The sequence below is a fragment of the Carassius carassius genome, chromosome 6, assembly GCF_963082965.1.
Source record: "Carassius carassius chromosome 6, fCarCar2.1, whole genome shotgun sequence".
NCBI classification, from domain to species: Eukaryota; Metazoa; Chordata; class Actinopteri; order Cypriniformes; family Cyprinidae; genus Carassius; species Carassius carassius.
In genome coordinates, this window is record NC_081760.1 from 5,260,443 (window position 1) to 5,274,487 (window position 14,045).

Sequence of the window (14,045 nt, forward strand, 5' to 3'; positions counted from 1 at the left end):
GGATGCAATAGGCTTATCATCATGATTAAATTATATATTGGACAATAATGTTGCCATTATTGCATATATGTTAGGGTGTGATTTTTCAATATAAACAGTCACAACAGTTTATTTATATTTTATATTATACTATTTACACATTCATGAGCAGGTAACCCAACTCCTGCCCCTAAACCTACCATTTGTCAATAAGACACAATATACAACAGGCAGATACGACTATCATAATAATTTATAAAAAAAAAAAAATATTCCAAGTCTTTCAAGCCAAAATTGTTGACTTGAGAGAGGAATAGACATGATCGCTGTCTCAGTCTGCCGTGAATCTCTTCCTGTGTGCTGTCTCTGTGTGCAAATTCTAAAAATGCCGCCAGATGTAGCCTTACGTCAGCCATTGGCTCTTGTGTGTCTCATGATTTTGTAGGCCGGTCATTTTTGACCACAGACAACTCAACTATAACAAGGTAAGGGGGAAAAAATACCCAAAACACACACACAAAAAAAAATATCAGCAATTGGAAATTACATTATGAAATTCAGATGGTAAGGTTCAGTATTTTGAAATATGGGTTTATTTAAAAACGTCCACTTGCTAAGTAGAAAGAAATTACAAGACAAGATGAGTCTGGTTTGATAAATGTGTAGTGGTAATTACTTAGACCCGCGCAAGACTTTCAGGGTCACGGCCTTGCTATATCTGCCCCAACAAATTCTCTTGACCCGGACCTGGAATAATTACAATAAGATAAAAAAGAAAATGCACAAGAAGTACAAATGGAAGTAGATGAAAAGGAAGAAAGAGAGTCAGGCATGCATAATACCAGTCATTTCTTCTCAGAGATTTTTCATTTTATGATTTTGTGTTTAAGTTCCCCTTTGCAAGGGGGCTGGACAAAGTAGCACATTCTAGAACACCATTATGTATATTTCCACCCTGCAGGAGATATTTCAAGATCAAATTACAGCATTATCATCTGAGAAAGCAATGTGTTGGTAATTAGGGAGAAACTCCCCCCTCCAAATTCATGCACTATGATAATTACTTGCACAAGCTGATGTGAGCAGTTTTCTCTTAATTAAGCCTTGCTAGAATTCATGTCTTAACTGACTATTTTAAGAGACCAAACACCACAGCCATGAAATGAAACTCTAATACATCTGACATTTGCGAAATTTACATTTGCTCCAACATGCCCACACACTTTTACCTGCTGTGAGGAGTTGAGTTTTTGTCTTTATGAGAAGCAAAACAAGTTAAAGTACAATATAACATTCCTAAAATATCATTGTTTCTTTCTATTGAACAATAAACACAGTGTACCACTAATTTGTGGTGCCCCTGTAAAAGAAGCAAAACAGACCCCTGCATGCAAATTCTATCATTTAGAGTTTTGTTAACTAAAACTTATAACTGTTAATTGAAACAAAGCTGAATAAAATAACTAATGAAAATCTGAAATGTTGCTTTGGCAACCATGTAAAATAAGTTTGAATATTAGAGTGAGAAAAACTGGAATAAAAACAAATTAAGCTAAATATAAATATAAAAAATGAATAAAAATGACACAAGAACTAAACTTACTAAATTAACACAAACACTGAAAATATTAAATAAAAGCTCAAAATATGAATACTTTACCAGCATATAAACAACAGTGTCGGTTTAGTATCACTGATATGCTATAGTTTATAATAATATTTTGAATTAGATTATTTTTTTCTGTTCATTTTAATTTCAGTTAAAAGTAATTTTAGATATGTCTTCATGGTTTATATAGCTTTAGTTTATTTAGTATTTTTCAATTGATGTTTATTTCAAGTAAAGATAATGTTATATGGTTTTATTTTAGTAAACAATAATAACCCCGATAAAAAAAATACTACAATGAGACTGTTTAGAACCTTAAGAACATTTAGAACGTTTTTTTTTTTAACTAAAAAGGAAAATGTTTAATGTGGTTGGGCTCTTAATTTACATGACAATAGTATTTTGGGGGCCTGACTGAGCAAACTTGTGAAATGGGTTTCAAAGTGCAAGTTCAAAGTGCAAGGAATATTCATTTCCATGTACTGTAAATGACAAAAACACAAATTTGTGAAAATGTGATGTCATGCATATGCATATTACATGTTCAGTTTATAAGCATGGTCAAGTCCTTGAAGAATACATATGTCTGCAGGTGTGTCTGCATAATACAGAGTTTTTAGTCATTTTAATGAATCTGTGTGAAAAGAGATCATTTTGACAATGATGTAGTCTGCATATGACTTTTCAAATAATTCAAAAACTTTTTGGACATTGTTGTATGAAAACTTCCCCTGAGTCTGGTCTTACTGCAAACCATGATAAATAGTGACTTCAAAAGTGACTTCATAAATTTTTGCAACACATTACATAAAAGCAACAGATCTACTGTAGCAACATCTACCCATAACTAAATTTAACCCAAATTTGATTGTCTATGCAAATGAGTTTCTAGTTACTCATTCCTGACAATATATCTGTGGGTTATGCCAGTAAAGAAAGAATCTAAAATTAAGCTGTTTAAAAATGCCTTCGACACATCACAAACAAAGCAGCTGACCTATCTAATGCTACCCCTACTAATTCTCTAATCAGAATTGCATTGGTAGGCTTTCTAGACAAATCAACATTGTTATATGTCACCGATATAATATCTGCCAGGGTTACCAGTATTGAACAGTACCACGTGAAAGCACTTAAATTAATTCTTCTGCACACAATGCGCATTATTTGAACTGTACAGTTCATTCTGGGGTGCAACTGTTATTCTAGGTGAATGAACTTCTAGTTATTTGCAACCCCCAGATACTCCTCGACAGCCAAAACTAGCTAAAATTTAATTACAGCTCATAATACCATGAGCGGTGCACCATTGGGGTTGCTGAATGCGTCTTGTATGCCAGTGCACACAAACACACACACACAACCCCTAGATGTTCCTAACTGATGATATACTCTGTGACAGGTCTAAAAAGCCTGCACTTGGAGCAATCCAGCACCCTGGTGAAAACAAAATTCAGCATTTTGTAAACAGACTTCTGTGATGTTACTTACATTTATCCAGAGGTGGAAAGTAACGAATTACATTTACTCGCGTTACTGTAATTGAGTAGCTTTTTTGTGTACTAATACTTTTTAAAGTAATTTTTTTAATCTGTAATTTTACTTTTACTTAAGTATATTTTGTTTGAAGTATTGTACTTCGCTACATTTTGAAACACATTAATTACTGAGTAAAAAAAAAAAGAAAAAAAAATCGCTCCCTGGAAACTACGTCAGTAAATAATGAGCAGGAGGGCAAACTTGCGCTAAAATCACAAGAAAGATGCAGACGGACAAAACAGGCGTTAGTGGTGCAGACACCGCTGAAAACGAAACCCCGTCATATTCTGCAGTTGAACTCGAAGGAAATGAAGTGAACCCCTGGCCACATGTATGCTCTATTATGCAGTGTAAGCTGTACTTGCCTAGGAAGACCAAACTAGCAGCTTATAAAATCTCGACAAGACATCAACCCTGCGCAAGAATGTAGAGGTAAGCTAAATAATTGCATCGTTGCATTGGTGGTTAAAATGAAGCTTTGACATTTTAGCAAGAGGTTTTGCACAAATTAGCCAAAAAGACAGTGGTGAGGAGTGTGCTATTTTTGTTTTAATGATGTGCGCGCGCATTTATAGTGCGTTCTTTCACTGTGTGATTCAGTCTCCTAAAATGCATTTAGAATGATCACAAAATTGAAGATATAGGGGCAGAAAATTCACATATTTATATAATTTCATATATTAAATCAAAATCACTCAAAGAATGCCATCGTTTCCTCCAAAAATCATCATGAATATATACATACATATATATAACAGTTCAGTAAACAAGTTAATTAAGAGACTTGCGTTTTAGACACCATATTGCCTTTTTAGCTCTATTTCTACAACAGAAAATAATTCCAAACACAGCCACCAAAGCACAGTTTTGCGTCTCTGAGCAACTTGACAGTGTTTCGTTCCTGAATGAATCAACCGTTTAAATGATTCGGTTCAGTCGCAATGACTCACTTATTAACAGTGACTTGCTGACACATACTGGCCATTTTAATTTCACATTTAAAGTATCTTTTGATTTTTTAAAATAATTAATTTCTTATCATTTCAAATGAGTATTCAACATTTTATGTCTTGTATATCAAAACATTATTCATGCATTGGTAACTGCAGGTTAAATGCATTCTTGTCCTGCACTAAACAGTGTAATACATCTAAATGCCACTTCCAATGAATCTTCTGCATTTCCTCTGCATTAAAAGATGAGTTTGTTGATACTGATTTGCCTGGTAACAGCCCAAATGTTTTATTATTCTAAATAACTGATTCCTTTAATTAAAAACAACTAGTTTGAGATTAATATACCTATACTCAGTTCCTGGAGGGCCATAGCCCTGCAGAGTTTAGTTCTAACCCTGCTCCAGCACACATATCATGTAGTTTTCAAATAAACCTAAATGATTAGATTAGCTGGATCAGGTGTGTTTAATTAGGGTTATATCTAAACTGTGCAGGACTGTGGCCCTCCAGGAACTGAGTTTGACACCCTTGGCCTGTCCCATTTTGACTCCCTCCAACTGTTAAAATGTAACTAAGTAATTTTTACTCTGAGTAAAGTTTAAATGAGCTACTTTTTACTTTTACTTGAGTAGATTTTTAGACTGGTACTTTTACCTGTACTTAAGTAAAATTTCATTAATGTAATGGTACTTTTACCTGAGTAGAATATTTTTGTACTCTTTCCACCTCTGCATTTATCTGTTGAAGCCACCATTCAAAACTGCACCAACCGAGAGGATGTGCAACCACAGACAGCTTCAAATAATAAACTCTCTATGTTGTGGCTGTTTCTGCAACAGAGATCAGTGCAGTTATCACCCTTATGTTCTCTAACCTTCAAAGCTTTCTTTTGTGGTTGCATACGGCAGCTTTTGGGCTCTTTCGGTCTCAATACCAGATTGCTGTTTTAACCCTCCACAATCACCAGTGGCATTTTTATCAGTCATAATGTGTAAAAGAAGAGGGAAAAACATATATAAAAACAAAATTGAGATACACTGTGCATAACATTTATTAGGGTAGTCAGTGTGTAGCTAAGCGATGCTGACACAGTACACACAGATTCATTATGAATCATAGATTGAGATAAATCTCTCTTCAGATGTAACATTTATAGCTCAAGCTCTTCACAAAACAACATATTAAAGTTAAATATCCTCAGATGATTATGGCAGAATAAGAGTCACAAGGCAGACCAGACTCATGAAAATCGATAATTTATCTGTTTTGAATGGAGTCTGAGTTCCAGGGTATATTTATACTGCTGCATTTTTGAAGATTATGTTAAAATGAAGATGTGCTTGCTAAAAATCAATAGCTATTAAATGCCCACAATCTGCCTCCATCAAAAGAGAAAGCTTACATTTATCAAGTCAAATTTAGCATCTCTATCTGCTGCATTAGGTTCTATACTTAAGTACTATAATAGCCACAAAGTACTCTTTGGATTAAAAAAGAAGTGGTTATAGTTCAGATTTCTACAATGAAACAACCATTTTCAATACCTTTTGTTTCAGTAAAACAATTCTGGGTACAATACAATTTAAACTTGCCATAATGTTGCTTACCACACAATGCCAGGGAAATAAAAATAAATACATAAAATCTGTACATTTTTCGTTAGGTTAACAGACATTTCATTCAAGCTTAAAACATAACATTAAAATAAAACATTTTACACTTTCAAACACTTTCAAGTCGATGCAGAAAATTCCTTCATATTAACATGGTACACTTAGCCACACATTTATAGATATTTCTCTGAGTGCAGATAGCTTCTAAGACAAAAAATAAATAAAAAATAAAATAAAATAAAATTATTGACAGAAAGACACTACCTTCAGAGGTAAAAGAGGGTTTAAAGGACGAAATGTGAAGCTCATGTTTCTTTAACAATAAAGCTAAAAAACTGGATATAACTTTATGCATACAATAAATGCCTTAAACAACATTTTGACATTTATCACACTGACCCTGTTTACTTCCATCAAAAGTACTGTACTGTCAACAGAACATGATTTAAAAAAAAAAAAACAAGGGACAAGTTTAAATTATTTTCGGTTGATGCTTAAATTTAAGTAAAATATGCTTAAGTACTAACACTAAAATAATAAACTCTTTTATTACTTGGTCAAATTCACCCCATGGGCACAATGTGTACATTTATGCCTCAAACTGACCTATTGACCTTTACTGACATACATAGCCAACCATTATTTTCATTTCTAATATTTTGAGAATGTAATTTTATAACATTATATTTGTAAATGATTATAATGCTTTGTGATGAGTCATTGTTACTAAATGATTATAGGTAACAGATGTGATGCCAAGACACTCAAAATTACCTTGCCCTTGTTAATCAGAGAATTTGTCCGAACCATTAATGACAGAAATACACGATGAACAACATTACATCTTTTAAAATGGTTTCTTTTTTTGTGCTGCAGCCAACAGCTTAGGTACTTGTGTTTCGTATACTATTAATTTTTTTTTATTTGAGTTTGTATATCATTATGCATGATATGTACAGTAATTGTGCACCAACATATACTCAGTGCAAAGTTCTTTTTCATTCTTTACTGTGGAGTAGAAAGATTTATGAAACACCTTTGCAGCAGTGTACTGTTGAACATCCCGATGCCACCCACACTGCTGAGAACTTAATTTCTATAATTTCTTCTATAAACCAATTATAATTTGCAGGTGATTACCAGCAGCAGCTAATTTTTCTGGAAAGTTCAAGCTGAAAGTTTTCAAACAAACTTTGATTTGGCGTGATTCTGTTCATACCAGTTCATTCTTTAATTTGAATGTATATCAGGGCCTCAATAGCCATAATGAAAATTGCAATATATAATTTACCTCAGATATTGACAATAAAGGAAACAAGAATGTTGTTTCTGTTTTCAAACTGTGAACAAAAGTCTGTTCCAAGACAAAGTTTGTATCAGTCACTAGTATGTATTTTAAAGTGTGAAGAGAGAAAACTCAAACACACACATCTGACTGGCTGTGATTTTGATTTTTTGTTGCATCTTGCAGTTATCTCACATTTGTTGGGGGCTGAACATTTTTATCTTGCTAGACATGGTGCAACTGTGATTGTGTGATGGTGAGTCATCGTAGGTGACTGTGAGTACTTTGTGAGTACTTTGTGAGTACTTTGAGTGATTGCGTGTGATTGTGATAGAACCCAGAACATTCTTTTAATGCCATTTCATGTACTGATAAATTGGACTGGACAAAGGTATTTGTTTGTTTGTCTATCCTCCTCCTCCAACCCTTTTTACATTTTTAATTAATCGTTGTAAGGCAATTGAAATCTAAAGAAAATCTTTAAAAGCACATCTAAATAAAACGGCCCCTGAGGCGTTCTGTAGCACATATACAGACTGACAGCAGCCTGATCGCAATAAAAAGTATCATAAACAAACCCCGGCGAGAAAAGGGAAATAGGAAACCAAGAACATCAAAGCCTGAATGACAACATACTGTGGTTTCAATAACATCAGCCTCAGACAGTGACATCAAACCACTAGTGACTACATGACAGTTTCAATCACTTTGAAACACAAAAGGGCATCTTTCCTGTTTTTGCATACAATTTACAGGATGGTGCCATATGATCAACAACATAAAAAGTCATCAAAGCTATAACTATAAAATAAAACAGTTAACTCTGTAATGAGAACTTTCTTTCTTGTTTTGTTCTCACTTTACAGTACTTGTCTATGCATGTGTGTGTGTGTGCACTGTTATTTATAAAAGAAGAAGAAGAAAAAAAAACATCCAGCCTGGCATATCATGGCATTCATTTTGAATGTGTTAATTCACACTCATTTTCACTTGCTGACTCCACTACATGCTAAACGGGTGATAGGAGTGCTCGGTCTATGAAAACCCATGTGATGGATGGCAGGGGAGATGAGGTGACGAGGGGGCAATTGTAGTGGAGAAGGAAAAGGGAGGAAATGCTCTCTTGCTCTGTTGATCCTCCCAGGAGAGGTGAAGGTGTCAGTATGGACAGAAATGCCTCTCTCTGCTGACTAGAGCAATTAGAGCTGTCAGTCATTATTTAGGGCACTATACTTAAATAATCGGCCAATAACTGCAAGACCTTCTAAGAGGCATGTCACGTAAGGTTTTCCCTCTGTGGTTTATTTCAAGATCTTTATTAAACTCATAATTTTGAAGCATGTGCCTAATAAATTATCACCACAAAGTAAATTAAAGAAATGGGTTTTATTTAAGCGTACTCTGTGGCTGCTTGTACATTATTACTTTTTCTGTTTCTTTTTAAAAAAAAGGGCCTTTTCTTCCTCATTTGACACTGTCAATTATCCACAAACCAGCAATTCTCTAAAATGATAACGGTTAGCCATTGACTTCCATACACCTGCATCAGCAGAACCAACTGTAGGACGAACATGCAGGTATATGCATTTTCCCTTTGATTAGCCGACGGCCCACCGCTGCTCCACTGCCATGAGAGTTTGAGTTTCTGGAAAAATGGTCAATTGCATTTCGAAAGCCCAACTGCAATCTAATGTCATGGAACTAAGATACAGAATCTCAAATCAAGTCAAGTCAAGTCAAGTCGCCTTTATTTATATAGCGCTTTAAACAAAATACATTGCGTCAAAGCAACTGAACAACATTCATTAGGAAAACAGTGTGTCAATTATGCAAAATGATAGTTAAAGGCAGTTCATCATTGAATTCAGTGATGTCATCTCTGTTCAGTTAAATAGTGTCTGTGCATTTATTAGCAATCACGTCAACGATATCGCTGTAGATGAAGTGACCCCAACTAAGCAAGCCAGAGGCGATAGCGGCAAGGAACCAAAACTCCATCGGTGACAGAATGGAGAAAAAAAACCTTGGGAGAAACCAGGCTCAGTTGGTGGGCCAGTTCTCCTCTGACCAGACAAAACCAGTAGTTCAATTCCAGGCTGCAGCAAAGTCAGATTGTGCAGAAGAATCATCTGTTTCCTGTGGTCTTGTCCTGGTGGTCCTCTGAGACAAGGTCTTTACAGGGGATCTGTATCTGGGGCTCTAGTTGTCCTGGTCTCGGCTGTCTTTCAGGGCAGTAGAGGTCCTTTCTAGGTGCTGATCCACCATCTGGTCTGGATACGTACTGGATCCGGGTGACTGCAGTGACCCTCTGATCTTGATACAGACTGGATCTGGTGGCTATGGTGACCTCGGAATAAGAGAGAAACAGACAAATATTAGTGTAGATGCCATTCTTCTAATGATGTAGCAAGTACATAGGGTGTTATGGGAAGTGTTTCCGGTTCCGGTTAACATAATTAATGCAGCCTAAAAATCCTTTAACGGATTTGGAAATTAAAAGCATATTAGTATGTTATGTGTAAGCCAGGTTACAGAGATGGGTTTTTAATCTAGATTTAAACTGCAAGAGTGTGTCTGCCTCCCGAACAATGTTAGGTAGGTTATTCCAGAGTTTAGGCGCCAAATAGGAAAAGGGTCTGCCGCCCGCAGTTGATTTGGATATTCTAGGTATTATCAAATTGCCTGAGTTTTGAGAACGTAGTGGACGTAGAGGATTATAATGTAAAAGGAGCTCATTCAAATACTGAGGTGCAAAACCATTCAGGGCTTTATAAGGAATAAGCGATATTTTAAAATCTAAACGATGTTTGATAGGGAGCCAGTGCAGTGTTGACAGGACCGGGCTAATATGGTCATACTTCCTGGTTCTAGTAAGAACTCTTGCTGCTGCATTTTGGACTAGCTGTAGTTTGTTTACTAAGCGTGCAGAACAACCACCCAATAAAGCATTACAATAATCTAACCTTGAGGTCATAAATGCATGGATTGACATTTCTGCATTTGACATTTGACACACCTAGGTTACTAACTGATGACGATGAATTGACAGAGCAACCATCAAGTCTTAGACAGTGTTCTAGGTTATTACAAGCAGAGTTTTTAGGTTCTATAATTAACACCTCTGTTTTTTTCAGAATTTAGCAGTAAGAAATTACTCGTCTTCCAGTTTTTTATATCGACTATGCATTCCATTAGTTTTTCAAATTGGTGTGTTTCACCGGGCCGCGAAGAAATATAGAGCTGAGTATCATCAGCATAACAGTGAAAGCTAACACCATGTTTCCTGATGATATCTCCCACGGGTAACATATAAAGCGTGAAGAGTAGCGGCCCTAGTACTGAGCCTTGAGGTACTCCATACTGCACTTGTGATCGATATGATACATCTTCATTCACTGCTACGAACTGATGGCGGTCATATAAGTACGATTTAAACCATGCTAATGCACTTCCATTGATGCCAACAAAGTGTTCCAGTCTATGCAAAAGAATGTTGTGGTCAATTGTGTCAAAAGCAGCATTAAGATCCAATAAAACTAATAGAGAGATACACCCACGATCAGATGATAAGAGCAGATCATTTGTAACTCTAAGGAGAGCAGTCTCAGTACTTTGATACGGTCTAAATCCTACTGGAAATCCTAACATATACCATTTTTCTCTAAGAAGGAATATAATTGTGAGGATACCACCTTTTCTAGTATTTTGGACAGAAAAGGGAGATTCGAGATTGGTCTATAATTAACTAGTTCTTAGGGGTCAAGTTGTGGTTTTTTGATGAGAGGCCTAATAACAGCCAGTTTGAAGGTTTTGGGGACATATCCTAATAACAATGAGGAATTAATAATAGTCCGAAGAGGATCTATGACTTCTGGAAGCACCTCTTTTAGGAGCTTAGATTTATACAATTCTTCCTCTCCTATAGTAGAGAATGAGTGGAACTGTTCCTCAGGGGGTCTATAGTGCACTGTCTGATGTGATACTGTAGCTGACGGCTGAATGGTTGCATTTTTATCTCTAATAGTATCGATTTTAGAAGTAAAGTAGTTCATAAAGTCATTACTGCTGTGGTGTTGGTAAATGTTAACACTTGAGGCTTTATTTTTCGTTAATTTAGCCACTGTATTGAATAAATACCTGAGGTTATGTTTGTTTTCTTCTAAAAGAGAAGAAAAGTAATCAGATCTAGCAGTTTTTAATGCTTTTCTGTAGGATAGGTTACTTTCCTGCCAAGCAATACGAAATACCTCTAGTTTTGTTTTCCTCCAGCTGCGCTCCATTTTTCGGGCTACTCTCTTTAGGGTGCGAGTATGCTCATTATACCATGGTGTCAAACTGTTTTCCTTAACCTTCCTTAAGCGCAAAGGAGCAACTGTATTTAAAGTGCTAGAAAAGAGAGAGTCCATAGTTTCTGTTACATCATCAAGTTGTTCTGAGGTTTTGGATATGCTAAGGAATTTGGATACATCAGTAAGATAACTTAAAAAGCAGTCTTTTGTGGTAGAGGTGATGGTTCTTCCATACTTGTAACAAGAAGTAGAATTTACAATTTTGGCTATATGAAGTTTGCACAAAACTAAATAATGATCTGAGATATCATCACTTGGCTGAATAATTTCAACACTATCAACATCAATTTCATGTGACAGTATTAAATCTAGAGTATGATTTCGACAATGAGTAGGTCCTGAAACGTGTTGTCTAACCCCAATAGAGTTCAGAATGTCTATAAATGCTGATCCCAATGCATCTTTTTCATTATCAACATGGATATTAAAATCACCAACTATTAAAACTTTATCTGCAGCCAGAACTAACTCGGATGTAAAATCACCAAACTCTTTAATAAAGTCTGTATGGTGCCCTGGTGGCCTGTATACAGTAGCCAGTACAAACATAACAGGGGATTTATCATTAACATTTGTTTCTCTGGATAATGTTATTTGAAGCACCATTACTTCAAACGAGTTATACTTGAAGCCTGCCCTCTGAGAAATCCTGAAAACACTGTTATAAATTGAAGCAACACCTCCCCCTTTGCCTTTTAGACGCGGCTCATGTTTATAACAGTAATCTTGGGGAGTGGACTCATTTAAAATAATGTAATCATCAGGTTTTAGCCAGGTTTCTGTCAAACAGAGTACATCTAAATTATGATCAGTGATCATATTATTTACAAAAAGTGTTTTCGTAGAAAGGGATCTGATATTCAATAAGCCAAGCTTTATCATTTGTTTATCCATATTGCATTTGTTTTTTATTTGTTGAACCTCAAATAAATTGTTAATCTTAACTTGGTTTGGACATTTTTTGTATTTTCTAGTTCGGGGAACAGACACAGTCTCTATAGTGTGATATCTAGGTGAAAGAGTCGCTATGTGCTGAGAATTAACTGACCTCTGTGACGGGAGGCAACTAGCAGACGGTCGGTTTAGCCAGTCTGTCTGCTTCATGACCTGGGCCCCAGTTAGTCAAGTATAAACTCTAAGACTATTTGCCATATTTCTAGAGAGAAGAGTAGCGCCACCCCAGGAGGGATGAAGACCATCTCTTTTCAACAGGTCAGGTCTGCCCCAAAAGCTCGTCCAATTGTCTATGAAGCCTATGTTATTCTGTGGGCACCACTTAGACATCCAGCCATTGAGTGATGACAATCTGCTATGCATCTCATCACCACGGTAAGCAGGGAGGGGACCAGAGCATATTACAGTGTCTGACATCGTGCTTGCAAGTTCACACACCTCCTTAATGTTATTTCTAGTGATCTCCGACTGGCGAAGTCGAACATCATTAGCGGCGGCATGAATAACAATCTTACTGTATTTACGTTTAGCATTAGCCAGCACTTTTAAATTTGCCAAGATGTCAGGCGCTCTGGCTCCCGGTAAACATTTTACTATGGTGGCTGGTGTCTCTATATTCACGTTCCGTACAATAGAATCACCAATAACTAGAGCACTTTCATCAGGTTTCTCAGTGGGTGCATCACTGAGTGGGGAGAACCTGTTTAATGTTTTGATCAGAACAGAAGAGCGGTGTTTTGACCCACGACTACGCTGCCTCACCGTCACCCAGTTGCCCTGCTGCAGGGGCTCTGTTGCCGGAACCGAACAATGTACAGGAATCCCTGAGCTAGACGCATCCAAAGCCGTATCTAGAGCCCTAACATTCTCACTATCCTCAATTAAAGTTTGGATGCGTGTCTCTAATTCTGAAATCTTCTCTGTCAGCCTAACTATTTCCCTGCATTTATCACATGTGAATCCCTCATCTGCGACATAGATAGATAAACTGTACATGTGGCAAGAGGTGCAAATAACAATAGCAGGAGAAGCCATTACTCACCGTGCTTGATGAAATATTCTTACTGCGGTTGTTTGATGAACTTGTGAAAAACTGGAGCAAGAGAGAGGAGAGGAGAAAAGAAAACAGCGATAGGTTCGAATGAAAATGCTAATGACAAGCTAATGAGTGCTAACGCTTTGCAGGTGTAATGCACTCACGGATATAAAATAAAAGTGAACGATCAAAGTTAATCTGATAAGATTGATCGATGATCTCAGCGATAAAACACAGCTTGTTAGACCATCACAATCTTCAAGTGCCCTGTTCTTCATTTCAAATGTGATCAAGAACTATACATTTGCATGAAGTCTTGCTTTTGGATTGGTAATAATTGGATTGGTTTTCTATAACTGTGTCAAGTATAAGCATGCATTGTATTTAAAGAGCTTTAATTGAACTAGCAGAATTATTATATATTATATCATCAATGTAAGTGAAGTTCTATGTCTTTAGAAATAATATTTATATTTTGTTTGAATATGCTATTATATATAGTTTACTTTAAACAGTGTACACACTCACACAAAAATGTATACTTTTATTCAGCACGGATGCATTTAATTGATCAAAAGTGACAGTAAAAATATTTTTTATATTACAGTAAAATCTTTTTCAAATAAATGCTGGTGTTTTGCTTTTTTTCATCAAACAATCATGAAAAAGATTTGTATAAAATTATGAACTAACAGCTGTTTTCAGCATTAATATTAGGAAAGGCT

The 14,045-nt window shown here is 36.0% G+C and overlaps 1 protein-coding gene across 1 annotated transcript; it reads right to left on the bottom strand.

The window, feature by feature from the left end:
• Positions 1–12,470: 12,470 nt before the first annotated feature.
• LOC132141820 (uncharacterized) lies at positions 12,471–13,392 on the bottom strand (the record flags this gene model as incomplete). Its single annotated transcript, XM_059551484.1, has 1 exon — positions 12,471–13,392. A coding segment is annotated over exon 1 (849 nt), but the record flags the coding sequence as incomplete, so codon positions are not given.
• Between the last annotated feature and the right edge of the window lie 653 nt (positions 13,393–14,045).